Raw genomic sequence first — 17,413 nt, 5'->3', positions numbered from 1 at the left:
TCTGTGCATAAAGCATTCTATAATCTATAATTTTAAGGCAGTACTTTCTTATATGAGTTTGTGAGTTTATTTTTTATGAGTGAAATGTCTTGAATATGAATATTGGGAAGAGTTGCTTTTTCTCTGAGGAAAACATTTACCTTGCCTAGATAAGCTGTCTTAGGATAAGATTTATAGATTATTTCAGTAGGTATCATAAAGACAACAAGATTTAGCTTATTATCCAAATCCTTATTTAAAAAAAGTTATGATTTATGAGTAAATGCAAAGCATATCGGTAATGATAGGATTTTTCCCTTTTCCTTATGAATTTATCCTAATTCTTAAAATTCTATTAGTTGCTTTTCCTTATTTTGAAATATTTTATTTTAAAAATAATTTTATCCTGGGAAATTAAAAGCTTTTCTAAGTCTACTTGAAATGCATTGTTCCTCACAATTTCCTTGTAAGCCAGTTATTGCAGATTTATAATTAGAATAGTTTTTTCATGAAGAAACTAAGGAGAATGGGTTAGCTACCTATTCACAGTCACAGGTTCAATGAAGACAGTTTTAATATCAACTTAGTCATCATAATAGTTTAGTCCTTGGCAGACTTTTTGTTACAACTCACTGTTTTCATAAAATGTCCCACGTAATTGTGATTAGATTATAAAATTAACCATTGTATGCTAACTAATGACTGTTAGATAGTTAATGGACCTCCAAGGAGATTGTGAGTTATAATACTGCATTTTTTATGCAAAATTATTTGCTCTTGGTTTTATATTGTAATAAATATATCTTTCAATTTTTGTATTCTGAAAAAAAGAAGCTGGCATCTTTGCTAAGCACTTTCTAGAAATGTACTGCTTTCTGAGTGCTAACACATTATTAGTTAATTCATTTATGACTTTTCTGTTCCTTTATACTTCCTATTAAAGGAATATACAAGATGTATAAATTGTGACAGAACACTGAACTTGAAATCTGGAAGCTCAGATTTCCGTATTGTCTCACCATGTATCACCCATTTCACCTTGGTGAGACTCATTTTCTTGTATTTAAAATGCTCATAGTCTTTTCTAAAAGTCTTGGAAGAATTTTAATGATAAAATGTATACATATAATAATAATGCTGATGACAGTTAATATTAAAATAACCAAGTTTACTTCATGTTGCAGTTTCTACAAGTACTCAAATTGAGAAGAAACCAGGTAGGGGATGGAGGATATAAGAGTTGGAGGTCACCTTGCTTTCTCTGTCTTTCTGCCATAAATTTCTTTATTCTATTTTCTTAATATGCTCTTTGTTCTGCTGTCCTCCTTAAAAACTAACTTGTATTGAGCGGACTACAATAAAGAGGGATCAACTAAGAGGAAACTACAGCATTGTCTCTAACTTGGAAGAGTGAGAAAAGGAATAATTTCAATGGCTCTTCCAGTCCTGGACCCCAGCCCAATCCCAAAGTAGGCTCTGCTCATCCCTCACTCCACTGCCTTGTATCCAGAGATACCATTGCAGACTGTCAGAAGGAGAAGGGTTTTATTCACATATCAGATGAGGGTTGACACACGATACCTAATATCTGTTCTACCTATGATTCTGTAGCTCTTTGGTGGTTGTATTTCTACAGAGGCACAGGAGGCGCTTAGTCTCTCTTGCAAAGGTCTACCTCTTTTTGTCATACCTAGATATGCATTTATTGTGAACATTGTTCTTGTAAAACCAACACCATGAATTCCATTATGTCTTCTTGAACCACTTAACCCAGCCATCTCACATGTCTGTTTATTCAAGTTCTCTTAGTTCTTAAAAAACAGGCAGATCTACTGAGCACTTTCATGTCTATTGTATAGCTTATTTTTCCTTGATTGTAAGCTCCACTAGGGCTGAAAGCATGATCTATGTATTTTGGTAGCCTCCTTAAGGACTGAAGTCATAATACCACCATCATTTTTCATTCTACTTTGTTCTTAGGAACTTGGAGTTCTTTAACAATATGTACACACACATGTTCCAAATTTAGCCATGAGTGACAGTCATCTGATGGGAACTCATGCCATACCTCTCTTCCTTTTGTTTCCTAGTAGATAGATGGTCATGTTCATTGTAATTGGGCTTATATTAGCAACCAATTTTTGCAAGTGTTCTAGAGATAATTTGATTATTACAAGTATATTCTTTTTTTTTTTTTTCAGAGATTTATTTATTTGTGCATACAGGACTGGGGTACAGGCCAGAGGCTCAGGGGCAGTGAAAGGCTTCACCAGGGACAGAGTGGGGAGCAGAACAGGCAGATTGACGAAGTACACTGCTGAGGGGGAGCAGCGGGCGGGTCAGGAGAGGTCTGCTGCGCCATGTGGTCACCTCCGGGGCAGGCGGGGATCGAACTCATGCGGAAGTGGCTTTAGCTTCTCAGTGCTGTGCTTTAACCGGCTGCACCACCAGGGAGGGCCTTACAAGTATATTCTTTAATCTATTATAGAATATTCTGATCTTGACTGTCATTGAAACAAAGGTATGCATCTACTGGTGGTCTATATAATTAGCAATTGTGTTTTGTGAAAGAATTTAAGTCGCTTTAAATATATGATCTCAAAAAAACAGTAGTGTGAAACTTAAAGCAAAAATTTTTTAATAGGTTTCATCTTAGAAAAAGTTGTACTAGTATAGAAAATACATGAAAGTAAGACAAGTCCTCACTGGCTCCCCACCCTTGGCCTCCAACTGCTCCTCCAGTCCCCCCAAGACAACCTCTGCTTACACTGTGTTCACATTTGTTCATGTATACATGTATATAATTTAAAAAACTATTTTTTGCTGTTGTTTCCTTTTTTCTTTTAATATACAATGAATATCTTCTTAGTATAAATACTTCTGTCACTGTTTTAAATGTTGTGCAGTCCACTATACTGTGATACACATAGCCAATAATCTCCTGAATAATTTTGAGGCTGTTTCCATTTTACTTACTATATACGGTGCTGCTGTGATCATGGGGGGTGGGGGGAGAGACACCAATGTGATTAATTTTGAAAAATAGATTCTTAGTAGTAGAAATGCCAAAACAAATGGCATATGTATTTTGAATTTTATAGTCACTGTGAAATTGCCCTCCCCATTATGAGTGTACCCCTTAAGTTTTATCTAAAATTTGGTGTTTCCATAGTATGATTTAAATATGTATTTACAAACATTGATGGAACAAATGTTCCTGTATGGGTGATACTATTTTTTTCCTTTGTGCAAGAAAACTCTTCATTTTCGCAAGAAGTAATCTGAGCACTTACATCTCTTTAATTTAAAGGAATCACAAATCCTTTGCCCATGATGAATTTCCTAAGGTAATGCAGAGACAGTAACCTTATTTCTAGCCCCAAATCATTTTTCTTCCCCATTTCACTTCTAAATCTTGCTTTCCCTCACAAGCTGTAGTTATTTCTGACATTACCCAACTCTCATAATTTCAAAGGATTGTTACCAACTGTGATCAGTTTAACTCACTCTTAAGAGTCTCCATGTTGGTTAGATGAACTTATTTCCACCTTCCCCACAAGTGGGTTTTTCATAACTCTATTATATTCAGGATGTTTAAGAGCTGAGAAGTTAGATGACTTAAGTTAGCATAATGTCCTCTTGGCCTTCTAGCTTTGTTACTGGGGGGCAAGTAATTGAATCTTTTCAGGTCTCAGTTTTCTGTTTTGTAAAATATGGATAACAAAGAGTGCCTGTTCACAGGGTCAGGAGGGACAAAGGTGCTTTTTTCACCATCATTGTGTTATGGCAGTTGATTTGAGTCTTCAGCAGCAGTAGGTAGTTGAGGAAAATATTTGTGAACTAGTTTTTAAGGAACATCTCATAAAATAATTTAAGTAAAACATTCATGAAATTTGCAAACACATCTATTTTAGTGAATCTGAAGAGTTCGATTATGCAAAAATGAGACTTTACGAGAACTTTATATTTAAATATATTTATGTATCAAATAATTATTAACACATTTGTTAGTTAAGTAGTACAAATGAAGACCTTAGTCAATATCTTGAAATGAAGATTTCATTAAAGTAAAATATAAATTGTTTTTGAAGTGTGTTTTTTCAGTGCATATTATTTTTTGGCAGTCTTCTTCTTTTCTTCCTCTCTAAGAAAATAATTATTTTGAGTTGGAGTTACTAAAGTTTGCTGCCTTTACTTTTCCCTCTTTAGTGCCAATGGTTAATGTCAGTAATTTGCCTTCAGCTTGTAAGACAGGTGTATTGGTGCCTTTGTAAGTCACAGGCTTAATGTTTCCTAGTTTAACAGCAGGCACTAACACTGTAGGAGATGACATTCTTCTAGAGGCCCCCCGAAAGAGGCTGAATTAATCACCTCTGCATTATAGACATCTGCTGCCTGCCTTCTGTCTATATAGACTGAATTTGGCAATATAGTTGTGAAAAAAAGAACTCTTGATACTTCAATGAATGACTAAAGTATTATTGAATAGCTGTGTTACTAAACAGTTAGGTCACAATTAAAATGAAGAGAAGAAAAAGCATTAACTTCCCCATAAAACTCAAAACTGAATAATTCCACATACTAAATATAGCATAAGACAATTTTTTTTAAAGATTTATTTATTTATACCTAGAAGAACTGGGGTGTGGGGCAAGAGGTTCTGGGCTGAGAGGATTTACCAGAGACAGAGAGCAGGCAGATTAACTGAAATATTCTCCTTAGCTAGGGATTGAACTTGGGCCATAATGGTGATAACGTTGAAACTTAACCCCTAGGCCACTAGGGAGGCCCCAGCATAAACAAATTTTGATTGTGTCTTAGATATATCATTTTGGCATTTTGCAAATAAATAATTTGATGTTGCTTAAAGCATAGAAGCTACTACTTTTATAACATCAGAAAAATACTCATTCTGTATGTTTTAAATATGGTTCATTTATTACCCTGGAGAGGCATTTGGTGCCTCACAGTAATACAAATACTTTTCACTATGAAGATCTAGAATGTACCATAGTATTTAACCTTTCCCAGTCGGGAATCCTATCCCCAGCCACACACACACACCCCTTTTATCCTAACTAAGAGTCACATTCAGTAGATCTGAATTGTTACCTAAGCATCTTTCTTATAGTATGACTGAGGAATTTTGATACAACCTTTTGAGAACCTCTGAGATTAAGGGAATTTCAGTATTGGAATAAATAAAAATTAAATCAGAACCAAAACAATTAGTAGAAAGAGGAAGTCAACGACTTGGACACTGGTTCATGTCCATGAAATTGCCTTTGCCTTTCCTTTTTTGGAATCACATAACAAGGTGGAGGGTAAGTCAAAACCACCCATTCCTAGTTGGGAATGGGAGACAGTTCAACAATTTCTCTTTTTTCAACAGATAATTTCATTCTCTCTGAAGTCTTGAGCCTCTTAAGAATTAAGCTTTGATAATAAAATGCTCACAAAAATTATCAGCTGTAAAAGTTGTAACATAGCACTAAGTAAGGGTCAAAAATCATTCTGAACTATTTCTACTGGGTCACTTAATTTCCATAGATTCTGATTTTCTGTCCAATTGGCCGAATATTTAACAGCAATTATATAACTACATGATTTACGGTTCTCATACCTTTCTCAGAGTTATCCGCTGAGAGGTTTATTTTTTAACAATAGAAATAAATTTTATAAATCTGCATTGTACACAGCTTAGGCAATACTTTAGCTCACATAATCAAGACACTAGAAATTTGAATAAACGTTAACATTAAAGTTTGATAAATGAACTTATTCTTTTAGGTGGATCACTGTAGTAGTCATTTCCTGGTCTGTAATGTAAATCACACATGTCTTATTCAAATCTGGAATTGTGTTAGGAGTAAATTTGTTTTATTTATCATCTGGTTATCTTTGCTTACATTCTCATGACTATAGGAGTGTGCATTCTACATGAAAAAAATAATTTGTATTATCTAGGTTAAGTTTTTATTCTTACATTATAGAATTGAAGGATTACATTATAGGATTGAAGAAATGGAGACTTGAGGAACTTAGACGATTTGATAGAAGACACATAGTTTTCCCAAACTCTACTCATGGCTCAAGTAAATCTCAAGACTTGAGTGTCTTCTGACAAGTTCTAATCCAGGAGTGGGACCTCACAGAGCTCTCAACTTATGTGTAGATTTTAGTAGATTATTTGCAATAAAATTGGTGGGCCATTTTCCCTCTAAAGCACTCCTTTCTTCCCTCCCCACACTCTTGAGAAATAAGTTTACTCTAATACCAGCTTATGAAAAAAAAAAAAGAAGAACCAGAAACAAAATCAGTAACCAAAATCCACAACTTGGTTTTCTTAAAAACTTGAGAAATAAAATTCACATTTTTATATACTTGCTACTAGCATAACCATATTGGCCAGAGGTAGGAGCAGAAAATCTGTACCTATGTAGATTGAATGACCAAGGAATTGTGTAATAGCTGTGATATTTTTAAGAAATGTGAAGTTTTAAGACCTAGTAGATTTTAGGGAAAAAATGCATTGTGCAAGTCAATAAAAAGTCAAATAAAAGTTTCTTGGATTATACTTTCTTGCACTTTTCTAGTTTAGTAGGAAAAAAATAAGAGTTGAGCATATCCTGACTTATTTGGAGAGTATCTGACTGCCTACTCTTTTGCTACTTCAGGCCAAAGAGAAGACTGGGATTTTCTCCAAATCAAATTCAGGCCTACTTAAAATATTTGGTTATTTCTATGGTGAGCAAAAACTTCAAGTCTCACTGGGCGGTGAACAGCCACAAACAGTAGCCTGACTTCTGTCCTACCCCAGAACATAGCCTCTGTCCATGTCTTCTGGGGCAGGCCTCTCTGTACCAATAGGTCTTGGCCCTCACTCAGTTCCCCATAAAAAATAACTTTAAAGTCACAAAAAAGTTATGGGAAATAATCACTGTGAAGAAGTTGGATTTATTTAGCTCATTTCATCAGAAGGAGCAGTAGGAGTGAGTAAGCAGTAGTTTGTTGGAGTTTTCCTCAAGTAGAGGAAGAGACAAGTGAGATTTCCCACCAAGCTTTTAGCAAGATACTGGGAAGAATTTCAGTATAAAAGATGAGACCCTGAAGTTAAGTTGTGTAGAGAAAAAAGTCTTCTGAGACACTTAGGTAAAGAATCTGTATTTCTGTTGGAGTTGTGTATGCAAGTGGGTTTATGCCTGTTTGTCTCTCTGTACATAGAATCAAGGGGATGTATGGGTTGGAGTAGGAATTCTGAATTCCTGTTGGATAAAGATGTAGCCCTAAAAGCAAGCTCTTTACAATATTATATGTTTCTAAATCTTCTTAAAATAGAGCTATGCTAACAAATACCTACAACATCCCAACATCTGTTTTTCAATCTTTTTTTGACGTAGGGTTGACAATCCCTGCCTCAGTGCCTTCAGAGTTCAACTTTAGCTCCAAAGTCCAGGTAAACTTTGTTCAGCAGGGAAGAGAACCAGGGACCTGAATTTGGCAATGTGACCATAAACAAGTTCTTAACCATACTGAACCTTGAAAATGGGTGAAGAACTCTTCAGGGGACATTGTGAGGAGAAAGTGAGCTAGTAGTACATGTGAGGATGTAGGAAGCAGAAATTCTTTTTTGATAGGAATCCCTTCCTCATGGGAAATGTATTCATGTCTTTCTCTACTACTCTCCCCCTCATCCCAGCACTTGATCGCCTGGTAATGGCAATCAACCGCTGTTAGAAACAGCGGTGAACAATGATGTTAGGAGGTGAATGTAATCCATGCTCTTGGGGAGCTTCAACATGTATCTAGTTCCCTAGTCCCTAATTGAAACAGCTTTCTCCACCTTACTTCTGGAAAAGCCAGTCTTTCTAGCTCTTCCTAACAGGTGGTTCATTCCCATTGCTCTGTGCTCATCCTGTTACCCAGACTTTAAATGTTGACCTTCTTTATTTAGGGTTACATCTTATTTGTACTGCTTCCCATATGTATCTAGCTCCTTATCTGAAATCTTCTCTTTTCTTGACTGTTGCAAAGATACTTACCATATCTAAAATGAAACTCACGCCCTACATAATGTCTCTCTCTCTCCCCAAACCAGTTCTTCTCTGGTGGTCTGTGTGTCATTGAGTTTTACCCAGTTGTTTAATCCAGAAACTAATCTTTTCCAACCATCTAATCTTTGATTTTCAGTCAATATACCTCACATAACCACTTCTTCATTGTGTCCTGTTGTTTTCGTGTCCTGAATCATTGTCAGTCTTCATTTCTTTCTTTCTGTTTTAGATTTTATTTATTTTTTGAATAGAACTGGGGTGCAGGCCAGAGGTGCAGGGGATGAGAGCATTCACCAGAGACAGAGTGGGGAGCAGGACAGGAGTATTGACTACAAAGGGAGCAGCGGATGAGACAGGAGAGGTCTGCTGTGCCATGTTGGCTAGCTTGCTGGCCAGGATTGAATTCAGAATGTCAACAGCAGTAGTGCTGAGACTTAACCCCTACTGTTAAGTTCCTACTGTTCCTACTGTTTTTGATCAGAATATATTATCATCCTTTGTACAGCCTACCAAAATACCATCTTCACCAATATATTTTGCTCCCTATTCTATCCTCCATACTTCAGGTAGAAGCTGGTTTTAGATACATAAATAATGCTCAAGTGGTTCCGAAATTTTGAAAGTATGAAAAGGTTTTTAGTAAAGAGCCTCCTTCTTATGTAATAAGGTTACTCATTCTAAACATCCTTCTAAGATACCATAAACAAATTTAAAGAAATACACACACTGTCTTTTAAGTTTCGTTATTTACATTAAAGGTGGTACATTGTGTATACTTCTGTTTACCATGATTTACTTTTAGTCAACATTATATCCTGGTTATCTATTCTAATTCATAGAAAATCCACATTGATTTTTATGATTGAATAATATTTCAAGGTAAAAATGTTGAAATTGATGAACAGCAGAGCAAAACATTTCTTATTACTCTAGTCATATTCACATTTCCACTTTGGGTAACTTTGTCATGAATTCCCATTCATTACTCTTGGGGCAAACTCAGGTCCTCCCATTCAGGACTCTCAGGGTCTGGCCCTTTTCCAGTGTTGTCTCTTAATGCTTTTCTCCTCATTCTCTACTTTTGAGACACATGGCCATGCACTCTTCTGTTTCTTCCATGTGCCATGTTCCTTCCTACCTGAGACCTCTGTTCAACTTTCTAGTTTCACATGAAGACTGATTTCTTTCTTGTCCTAACTTTAATTAACTTGTAATCTACTCAAGGCAGATCTCAGCTCAAATTCTATTTTCTCAAGGTTTGCTTTCTGACCTTGGCAACCTAAAACAAAGTCTAGAGCTCTCTGATATTCTCCTGGCACCTTGTCCTCTTCCTTTGAGCCATTGTAGCCATTTAATATTATGTACTTAGGTGAATGATTATTAGATTGACATTTATATAACACTTAAAACTGTCTTTCTCTTAGAGTTGGTTATAACCCACAGTAGATTGTGAAATCAGCTTAGAAAACTATGATAAGCCCCTTTTAAAAAATGAAATAGCAAAATGTCCTATCTCTACTTATAGTCAGAGTACTTTTTCACTATACTTTGGTTTTAGATTAATAGGTGTGATTCTATAACCACTCAGATATAGAAGCATATTGGGCACAATGGAAATTGTATTTCTTAGTGGTTTTAGTCAAAAAAGTTTGAAGTCATTGAACTAGATAAATTGTTTGAGAATAGGAATTCTGTCAGTTTAATACACCACTTCAATCCTATGTCTGCAGAGGCATTAGTGGCAAATTAGATAGTTGGTAAATATGTTGGCTGAATGAATGAGTGAATAAATGAATGTATGCATGAATGCATGCTTTTCCAGGGAGTTTCTTCCTTAAGAGACAGTAGATCCTGGTTCCAAGCAGATGTTGGAGATTATTTCCTTGGCCAGCTGGGTTTGCCTAGAGCATAGTATTATAAAACCACACCTAGAAAGGTACTTTTTTAAAGGTTGATAGCAAAATGAAATACTATTGTTGTGTCTTTAGATTTAAAATTTTTGGTAATATTTATGAATTTAAGTCTTCAGTAACAAATTATTTTTTAAATAAACATAATTTTCACCTTCTTGAACGAACTTCAAGATGCTTTTGAAATTTCTATCTTAGTCCACACACACGGGGCTTATTATATTGCTGTTATCTTTTTGTGTGTACTTCAGCAATAAAATATTTATGCAGTTTGGCAAGGTGATACTACAACCTGGTGTAGTGCAACAGCTGCACTGCCTGTTCCTATGTGGGTTGATTCTCCTTTTTAATCTTCAGTTTTCTGCAACTAAAGACTTATGTCAGCATGTAGTTTATATAGCAGCATAATGGTGAAAGCTTCTTGAATTAACGTGAAAGAGAGTAAACTCTTGCTGAGTTTACTTGGTTTCATATTTTCTAATGTCTTTGAGAAACATTTTCCAAACATTCTACACAGTAGAGCTTTATAAACATCACATATTTACGAGACATTTTTGTGACTTTTGTTCTTTAAAGAACCTGCAGATTCATCTCCAAAGGTATATAGCCTCTGATCTTAAGGAAATGAAAATATCTCAGTCCTAAAGTAACCTCCTTTTTTTTTTTTTTTTTACTTACCATCAATCAGGAAATCCTGAAAATAAAAGAATGATTCTTATATTTATTTTCAGTCATAAATTTGTATATATAATTGAAATTGAGATTGCATTAAAAACTGCCTAGGCAAATTACAGAATCTTAATTCTTTTCAAGTTTATTACCAACGCCCTTTTAGCACAGAGTTTTAATCTAGCATATATGTTATTTTTTCTTTCTGTTTCTAGGTGCTCCTGATCCAACAGCAGGTGCTAGTATAGATGATGAAAACTGCTGGCACTTAGATGAAGAGCAGGTTCAAGAACAGGTTAAACTGTTCCTTTCCCAGGGCGGGTACCACGGATCAGGGAAGCAGCTTAATTTGCTTTTTGCAAAGGTATGATTGTTTATTTTTAAAGAAATTTTCTAAACATATATAGAGAGTATATATATCATGTTTACAATAGGATAAAGACTTTATATATATATATATACACATATATATACACACACATACATACGCACACACATAAATGTATATATGTTCATATATATATATATGTATATATATATAGTATATATATATATATATATTAAGGACTAGAATCTCAAGTTAATCAACCAGTTAGAAACTTCTGTGTGCTATTATTGTAAGCTTTAATTTGCTTGGTAATCCTAGACAAAATGTGAAACATTTTTGTTTTTCAATTCCTATTAATAATGTGGTGATAGTTGTACAATTTTGAAAAACATAACAAAAACAGGGAGTACCTTTATGTTACTTGAAATGCCATTTTCTCAAGTTCTTGGATTTTTTTCCAGTCAGTATTTTAAGATTAGTTTTAAAACCATAGACTTTGAAGTCATATAGGTCTAAGTTTAAATCAAAAATTCAAAATCCTACTAAGTATATGAACTTTGGCAAGTTATTTAAGTCAGTTTCCTCATCTACAAAATTAGCAAATAATAGCATGCCTCCTAAAGTTGCTGTGGTCATGGTGTGTTAAGTAATCTGTTAGGGCTTATTAAAAGTTAACTTGCCATCATCAAAAATATGATGCCTAAGAAGCAAAAGTTCTGTGTAAGCAAAAGTTGTGTCTGTTGCTTTCTAGAGAGCTTTTTAATACCATAGCACAATTCTAAATACTGAACTAAAAACTTTTTAAATAATATTAAATTAAAATATTTTCATTAAGGATACAGCTGTCATTATGGGCAAAGCATTCTTACTTGTTTTAAGGGAAGAGATAACTGTTCATTGCTACTTTTGCCAAGAAGCTTTTCTAATATTCATAATAATTAAAAACTTCTTTTGGTTTCGAAGACATGCTATATTAGTGCCAGAAAATAGTGTATTGTGATTAATCAAATTCTCTCTTACTATAGATCTGTCCCATATAGCATATATAGGTTGCCAGTTTTCCAAGTATTAGATTAGAGTAAAATACATTTACTCTAAAACTGTACATGCATAATTTTAGCTTCCATTGATAAGCCATAGGATTATAGTAATAGTGCCCGAGAGTCAGCAGTCTGAAACTTAACTATAGTTAGGCTAGAGATATACTTGAATATTGTTTTGTTTTATGTACTTTTAATAGTAAAGTGTTTTTTTATTGCTGTTGTCAACTGATTAACAGGTTAGAATTTTTTCACCCCAAAAATAAACATTAAATCAAATACATACTAGAGTGGTAATGTAAATCTGGCATATTTAGAAATACAGAAAGGAATTTCATAGATTCTCAAGTCAGCAAAGAGTACACTATGGAAGCAATGTGAAAGGCGAATTAGATGGACCTGCCACTGCTAATTTTATCCCTGTACATGATATTCCACATGAAGTAACAGCAACATCAAATTTTGGAAATGGTATAATTTTAGAGTTAAGACAAATCTGGGTTCTGACTCCAGCTGTTCATCTTCTTCTTTAGGCAAGTTAACTTCTCTGAGGCATGATTTCATAATTCATAAAATGGGGGTTATAATTTCACCTACTTTATATAGTTGCTGTGAAACTAAAGGTTAGTATAAATGTAAAACTCTTGAGCAGTGTCCAAGAAATAGCAACTCCCTTTCTTCTTTCCAGCCTTCATCTGTTCATAACTTTTTAGTGCTTTCATAGTGAGAATAAAATCCTTTTTAAGATTACCAAAATAACCCTTACAGAATCACAATTGTGATTCTGTGTATAGTGCTTTTAAGTTCTTTACAAGGCTCAAATTCTAAAGCCTCTGGGGGGTGCCATTGCCTGCTAGGGTGTAGGCCTGGTGCAGGATCTATTGATCTTGAGGTTTAGACTACTTTATGGAAGACCTGCCATTTCCTTCTTCATTTGCCTTTCACATACAGAGTCTTGAGTAAGAGGAAACCCCTGGCCCACTCAATTCTTTTCTATTGCCTGTGACCTTGCTTCAGGAATTCCCTATAGAAAGAACTGGTTTTAAGATTGGATTCTTAAGAACACATAGCATTACTTACTTTTGGAATGGGTGGGATTCATCTTGGGTTTCATGTAGAGAATATTAGACTTGTGTTTATTTTCTTCCTTTCCTTTGTAATCTTTTCCTTTTGTGGGGGGTGGGAATGAATGTAGTACAGTAGTAATTGTCAGAACATGAGGTTTCAGCTTGAGAACCCAAGTAAATTGTTAGGTCAGTAGTTATGATTCTGTTTCACCGTTCTTTTATGTTGAGCAAGAGTGAGAATATGGCTGAGTAAGAATATGGCTTGTTCTTTATGTTTAAAAAAAAAGTGATGAGAAAAAACTGAAATTAATGATTTATCTCAAAAACTCATACAACTCCGAATATACTAAAAGTTATTGAATTTTACAGTTTAAATTGGTGAATTATATGATAGGTTAATCATCTCTCAGTAAAACTCAATAAATCTAAAGGTCAGATGCAATTATTATAAACATTATGATATCAATTTAGAGGACCCCTAAAGAGTTCTCAGTGATCTGCTTTAGGCTCTACTGCTCTGGTGGCAAGTACAATCAAGAGTCAGGAAGATAGCAAATTATTTGTTTTGTTTGTTTTGATATTGTTTTTCTGTAAGCTAGCAACACATTTAAAAAAAAAATTTTAAATTGTGACGATCGTCAAACTTTTTCTCATGTGGATTCCAAAATATAATTGAAACAAAATTTGATCAAGTTGCCTTTTAAATGGAGACCAATTTTGTTTGCTTTTGTTTGCTTAAGAGCACTGGTTTTAGATTTAATTGTCCCTCTGGGTAGGATGCTGGGATGGCCAGGGACTGAAGGAAAAAGATCTTTAAGAATGATCTCTATTTTGTACTGTTTTTGAACATTTTTCTTAAGATCTGTTTTTTTTTCCTCACTAGGTGCGAGAGATGTTGAAGATGAGGGACTCAAATGGGGCCAGAATGTTGACATTGATAACAGAGCAATTCATGGCTGACCCTCGCCTGTCCCTTTGGAGGCAACAAGGCACAGCGATGACTGACAAATATAGGCAGCTCTGGGATGAACTGGGTAAATACAAGTCTCCCTAATGGCTTACTATTGAGTTGTGTACAGATAAGACAGACCATTGTTAGTTTAAAGAACATGGTTAGAGTATTACTGAAGAAGGGAACTTTTTACCTGTATTTATTGGTGAGAATTGAAGAATGAATACTTTGGCAGGAATTTGCTTTTTGAGGGAATTGTGTCATATTCAAGAAAGCAAGCTCAATAATCTGTCTTTAAATAGTTCATAAAAATGGGTCCTCCCTGATGGTGCAAGGGGTTAACTCTCAGCACTATAAAGCTATTGGCAGCCACTGCTGCACCAGTTAGATCCCTGCCAGGGAGCTGACCCACATGGCACAGCAGACCTCTCCTGTATCTCCTGCTGCTCCCCTTAGCAGTATGTATCAGTGGATCTACCTGTTCTTGCTCCCCATTCTGTGTCTGGTGAATCCTCTGACCCTCTCTTCCCCACCACCTCTAGCCTACACCCAGCTCTTGTATACATAAATAAATAAATCTTTAGAAAGATATTTCACAAAAAATGTAATTTTAAATTAGGGATTTTATATGATAGAGTTGGTTATTTATTTTACTTATTTCTAGACTAATACTGTAACCAATTTTGCTAAATTTGGCTGTTTTCCCCCTTTTGTCTACTTTGAGTACCAAAAGAAGTTTGAAAGTTCATTTTATTTTTAGCTGTTACAAACTTAGATGAGCTATTCATTGTTAGAATGGAAAAGATAGAGCAAATTCTAAATTTTATTGCTTCTAGAATGAAAAAATCTCCTTGTAATGTTCTTTAGGAAATTTTGGAGGGATGACAGTTGGTGTCAGATACTCATTGCTAGGGACATGATAGTATATTTGTTATCTTGTCTTTCTGTTAAGTTAGTAAGCGACAAGTGGAATTTTTGGCAAATACTGTGTCAGTGCCAGTATTAATTTTATGTTCAGGATATATCTACTAGAAGATACTAGTCTTGGTGAAAGTAGTAGAACACAACATATCCTTACCTTCCTTTGTTCCTCTTGGCTAATGATGTAGTACATAATGATGCTTAATCTCACATGTAGTCTAGTCCAAGAAAAACTGGGGTGTGTGGGAAGAAACCACAGGATCATAATATTTGGAAAGGACCGTTGAGGTGAACTGTTTCGAGATAAGAAAACAAGTCTAGGGTTTAGGAAAGTTCTACAGGATCTCACTGTGCAAACTAGGGTTGTGTAGTACAAATAAGTTGGTAAAGAATTTGCCATCAGTTTCCATTTACCATTGATAGGATATGTGTTCAGGAACTTGGTTGTGAATTACAATTGTAATGTAAGAAAATACATGTTCCATATTTGCCAACTATTAAGGTATTTGTTGATATTTTTTAGTGGGTATTTTTAAAATTAACTTGTAGTAACTTGATCTTGAAATATTCCTAGAGATGCTTTCCTTGTAGTTTTTAATTAGTCTGTAGCTATCATATTTAGGGACATAGTGCAGTAGTTGAGAATAGAGAGGTGTGTTGTATAATACTGAGTGATTTACCAAGTAAACTGATTGTCAGTTGTGTAGTAAATGATGAATTGATTAGCTGGCTTAGGACAATAAAAGACTGGCATTAAAAAGCTATAATGAAGGGAATCATTTAAGGGAAAAAGTTTAGATTAACATTAAATTAATTAAATTTAAAGAACTTTGGTACTGAGAGAAACAGAATTACGGATTAACCAATTAAAAAGAAATTCCCAATAAGTGTTTTGGTTACCAAAAGAAGAAGAAAAAAATACACAACCCCATAGTCAAACAAGCTCTAACAAAATTTGCAGAGTGTACATTGAACTCATTATTCACATCCCACTTTGCCAAGTTGTTTAAAATTGTGTACCTCAACCCTCCATCAAAAGTAAAGTGTAAATTCGCACTAATTGGAAGTTTCCACCAGCTGATTCTAGTTATCCCCTCTGATGGACTACTTTGTAATTATGAACTAGGCTTTATGCAACTTAAATCCAGGGTGAAGAATACATCTTTTTGCTGTGTTTCCTATTTTCACAGCTTTTTCCTTGTAATCATTACTACACTGCTATAAATTTCCCTGTGTATTCTGGGGGTGAGCAGAGGTCATTTGTATTTTAATGGGACCTAAGTTCTATGAAGAATCCCATGTAGAAATAGTAATAGGTATCACATCTTAATATTCATTCACCAAAAAATTAACTAGAAGTTGCTTCTGGACTACAAAAGAAAAGGATTTTGCTTCTTAATAAAATAGGGGAATTTGACTTTGTGCCCCTGCACAGGGCTCACATTGCTTCAAGGCTCTGCTTTGGAATTAAATGCTGAGCACTGCCAGATGCCAGACATTGAGAAGAGGCTGAGTTTTGTCGGCAAATGGGATCTGCAAGTTAATTGGTGTTTTCTGCAGGCTTCTGGCTGTGAAATGAAATTGGAAGCCCTTTAGCCACATGGATAATACAGGACCTGAATACAAATGTCACATGTCACCATCAGGACCCACTGTGAGACAATAGTGTTCCCACTCCAACACTGCGCCATTACAGATCATTTAAATATGGGGATTACATTTAAACTAAAAGCCCCATTTGCCTTTTACTGCAATTTAAATGTCCTCTTAGCAAAAGCTAAGTGACAAATTAAATGAAAAAAGTGCCCACATTTTTAAAGCTGTAATGCAAAACAACCTTTTATTGCTTCTCATGTGCCATGAATGAATCATTATACTTGTCAACCCTAAACCAAGCCATAATTGGAGCAGCTACTGTTATCAAAGTGGGGCCCGCTCTGTGACAGCTTAATAAAGCTGAAACTGTTAAATTAAATCTCAGATGCTTAACTCCTTAGCACCAGTGGATTCGATGGGTCCATTTCTGGCAATAGCCAGTACACCAGGAAAAAAAAGAGATTCCTGGCATGAAAGACTTAATCTGATGAAGTCTACAAGAGTATTTTAGCCAAGTAACTCTGCTTCTTGGCAAAGGGGTTTGGAGTCATCAGATTGTTAGCCAGATTACATTCCTCCCCCACCCCTTGTAATCAAATAGCCCCCACCCCCAAATGGACAGTTTTCTAAGTATATGAAGTTAATTAAAATTTAATTGTTATTTCAGAATTACTTTAAAAAATAACATATGTTCATCTTAACTTTTTCTCTTCTTTCAAATAAAATATGCAAACTTACTTGAGGTAGCAAGGGGGCCAATTCTTTTCCCCCCTCCTGGCTAACAAAAGTACTGATTATGCTTAGTTCTTTTTTTTTTTAATAATAAAAAAAAAAGAATGTCTGTGATATTCACCTGGTCTGACTTAGTTTTTGTGATCTACTCCCTGATTTTCATAA

At 34.9% G+C, this 17,413-nt stretch overlaps 1 protein-coding gene across 1 annotated transcript in view; it reads left to right on the top strand.

Moving 5' to 3' along the window:
- ZSWIM6 (zinc finger, SWIM-type containing 6) overlaps positions 1–17,413 on the top strand; it is a gene marked incomplete at its 5' end in the record, with an annotated part of 171,344 nt that overhangs the window by 107,965 nt on the left and 45,966 nt on the right. The window contains 2 exons of the mRNA XM_012721770.1: positions 10,828–10,976; positions 13,931–14,081. Coding sequence (XP_012577224.1) covers positions 10,828–10,976; positions 13,931–14,081 — 300 coding nt within the window. The remainder of the gene's footprint in view (positions 1–10,827; positions 10,977–13,930; positions 14,082–17,413) is intronic.

This window comes from Condylura cristata, unplaced genomic scaffold (genome assembly GCF_000260355.1).
Source record: "Condylura cristata isolate star-nosed mole 26May11 unplaced genomic scaffold, ConCri1.0 scaffold00007, whole genome shotgun sequence".
Classification (NCBI taxonomy): Eukaryota; Metazoa; Chordata; class Mammalia; order Eulipotyphla; family Talpidae; genus Condylura; species Condylura cristata.
This window is presented reverse-complemented; position numbering and strand designations above follow the sequence as displayed.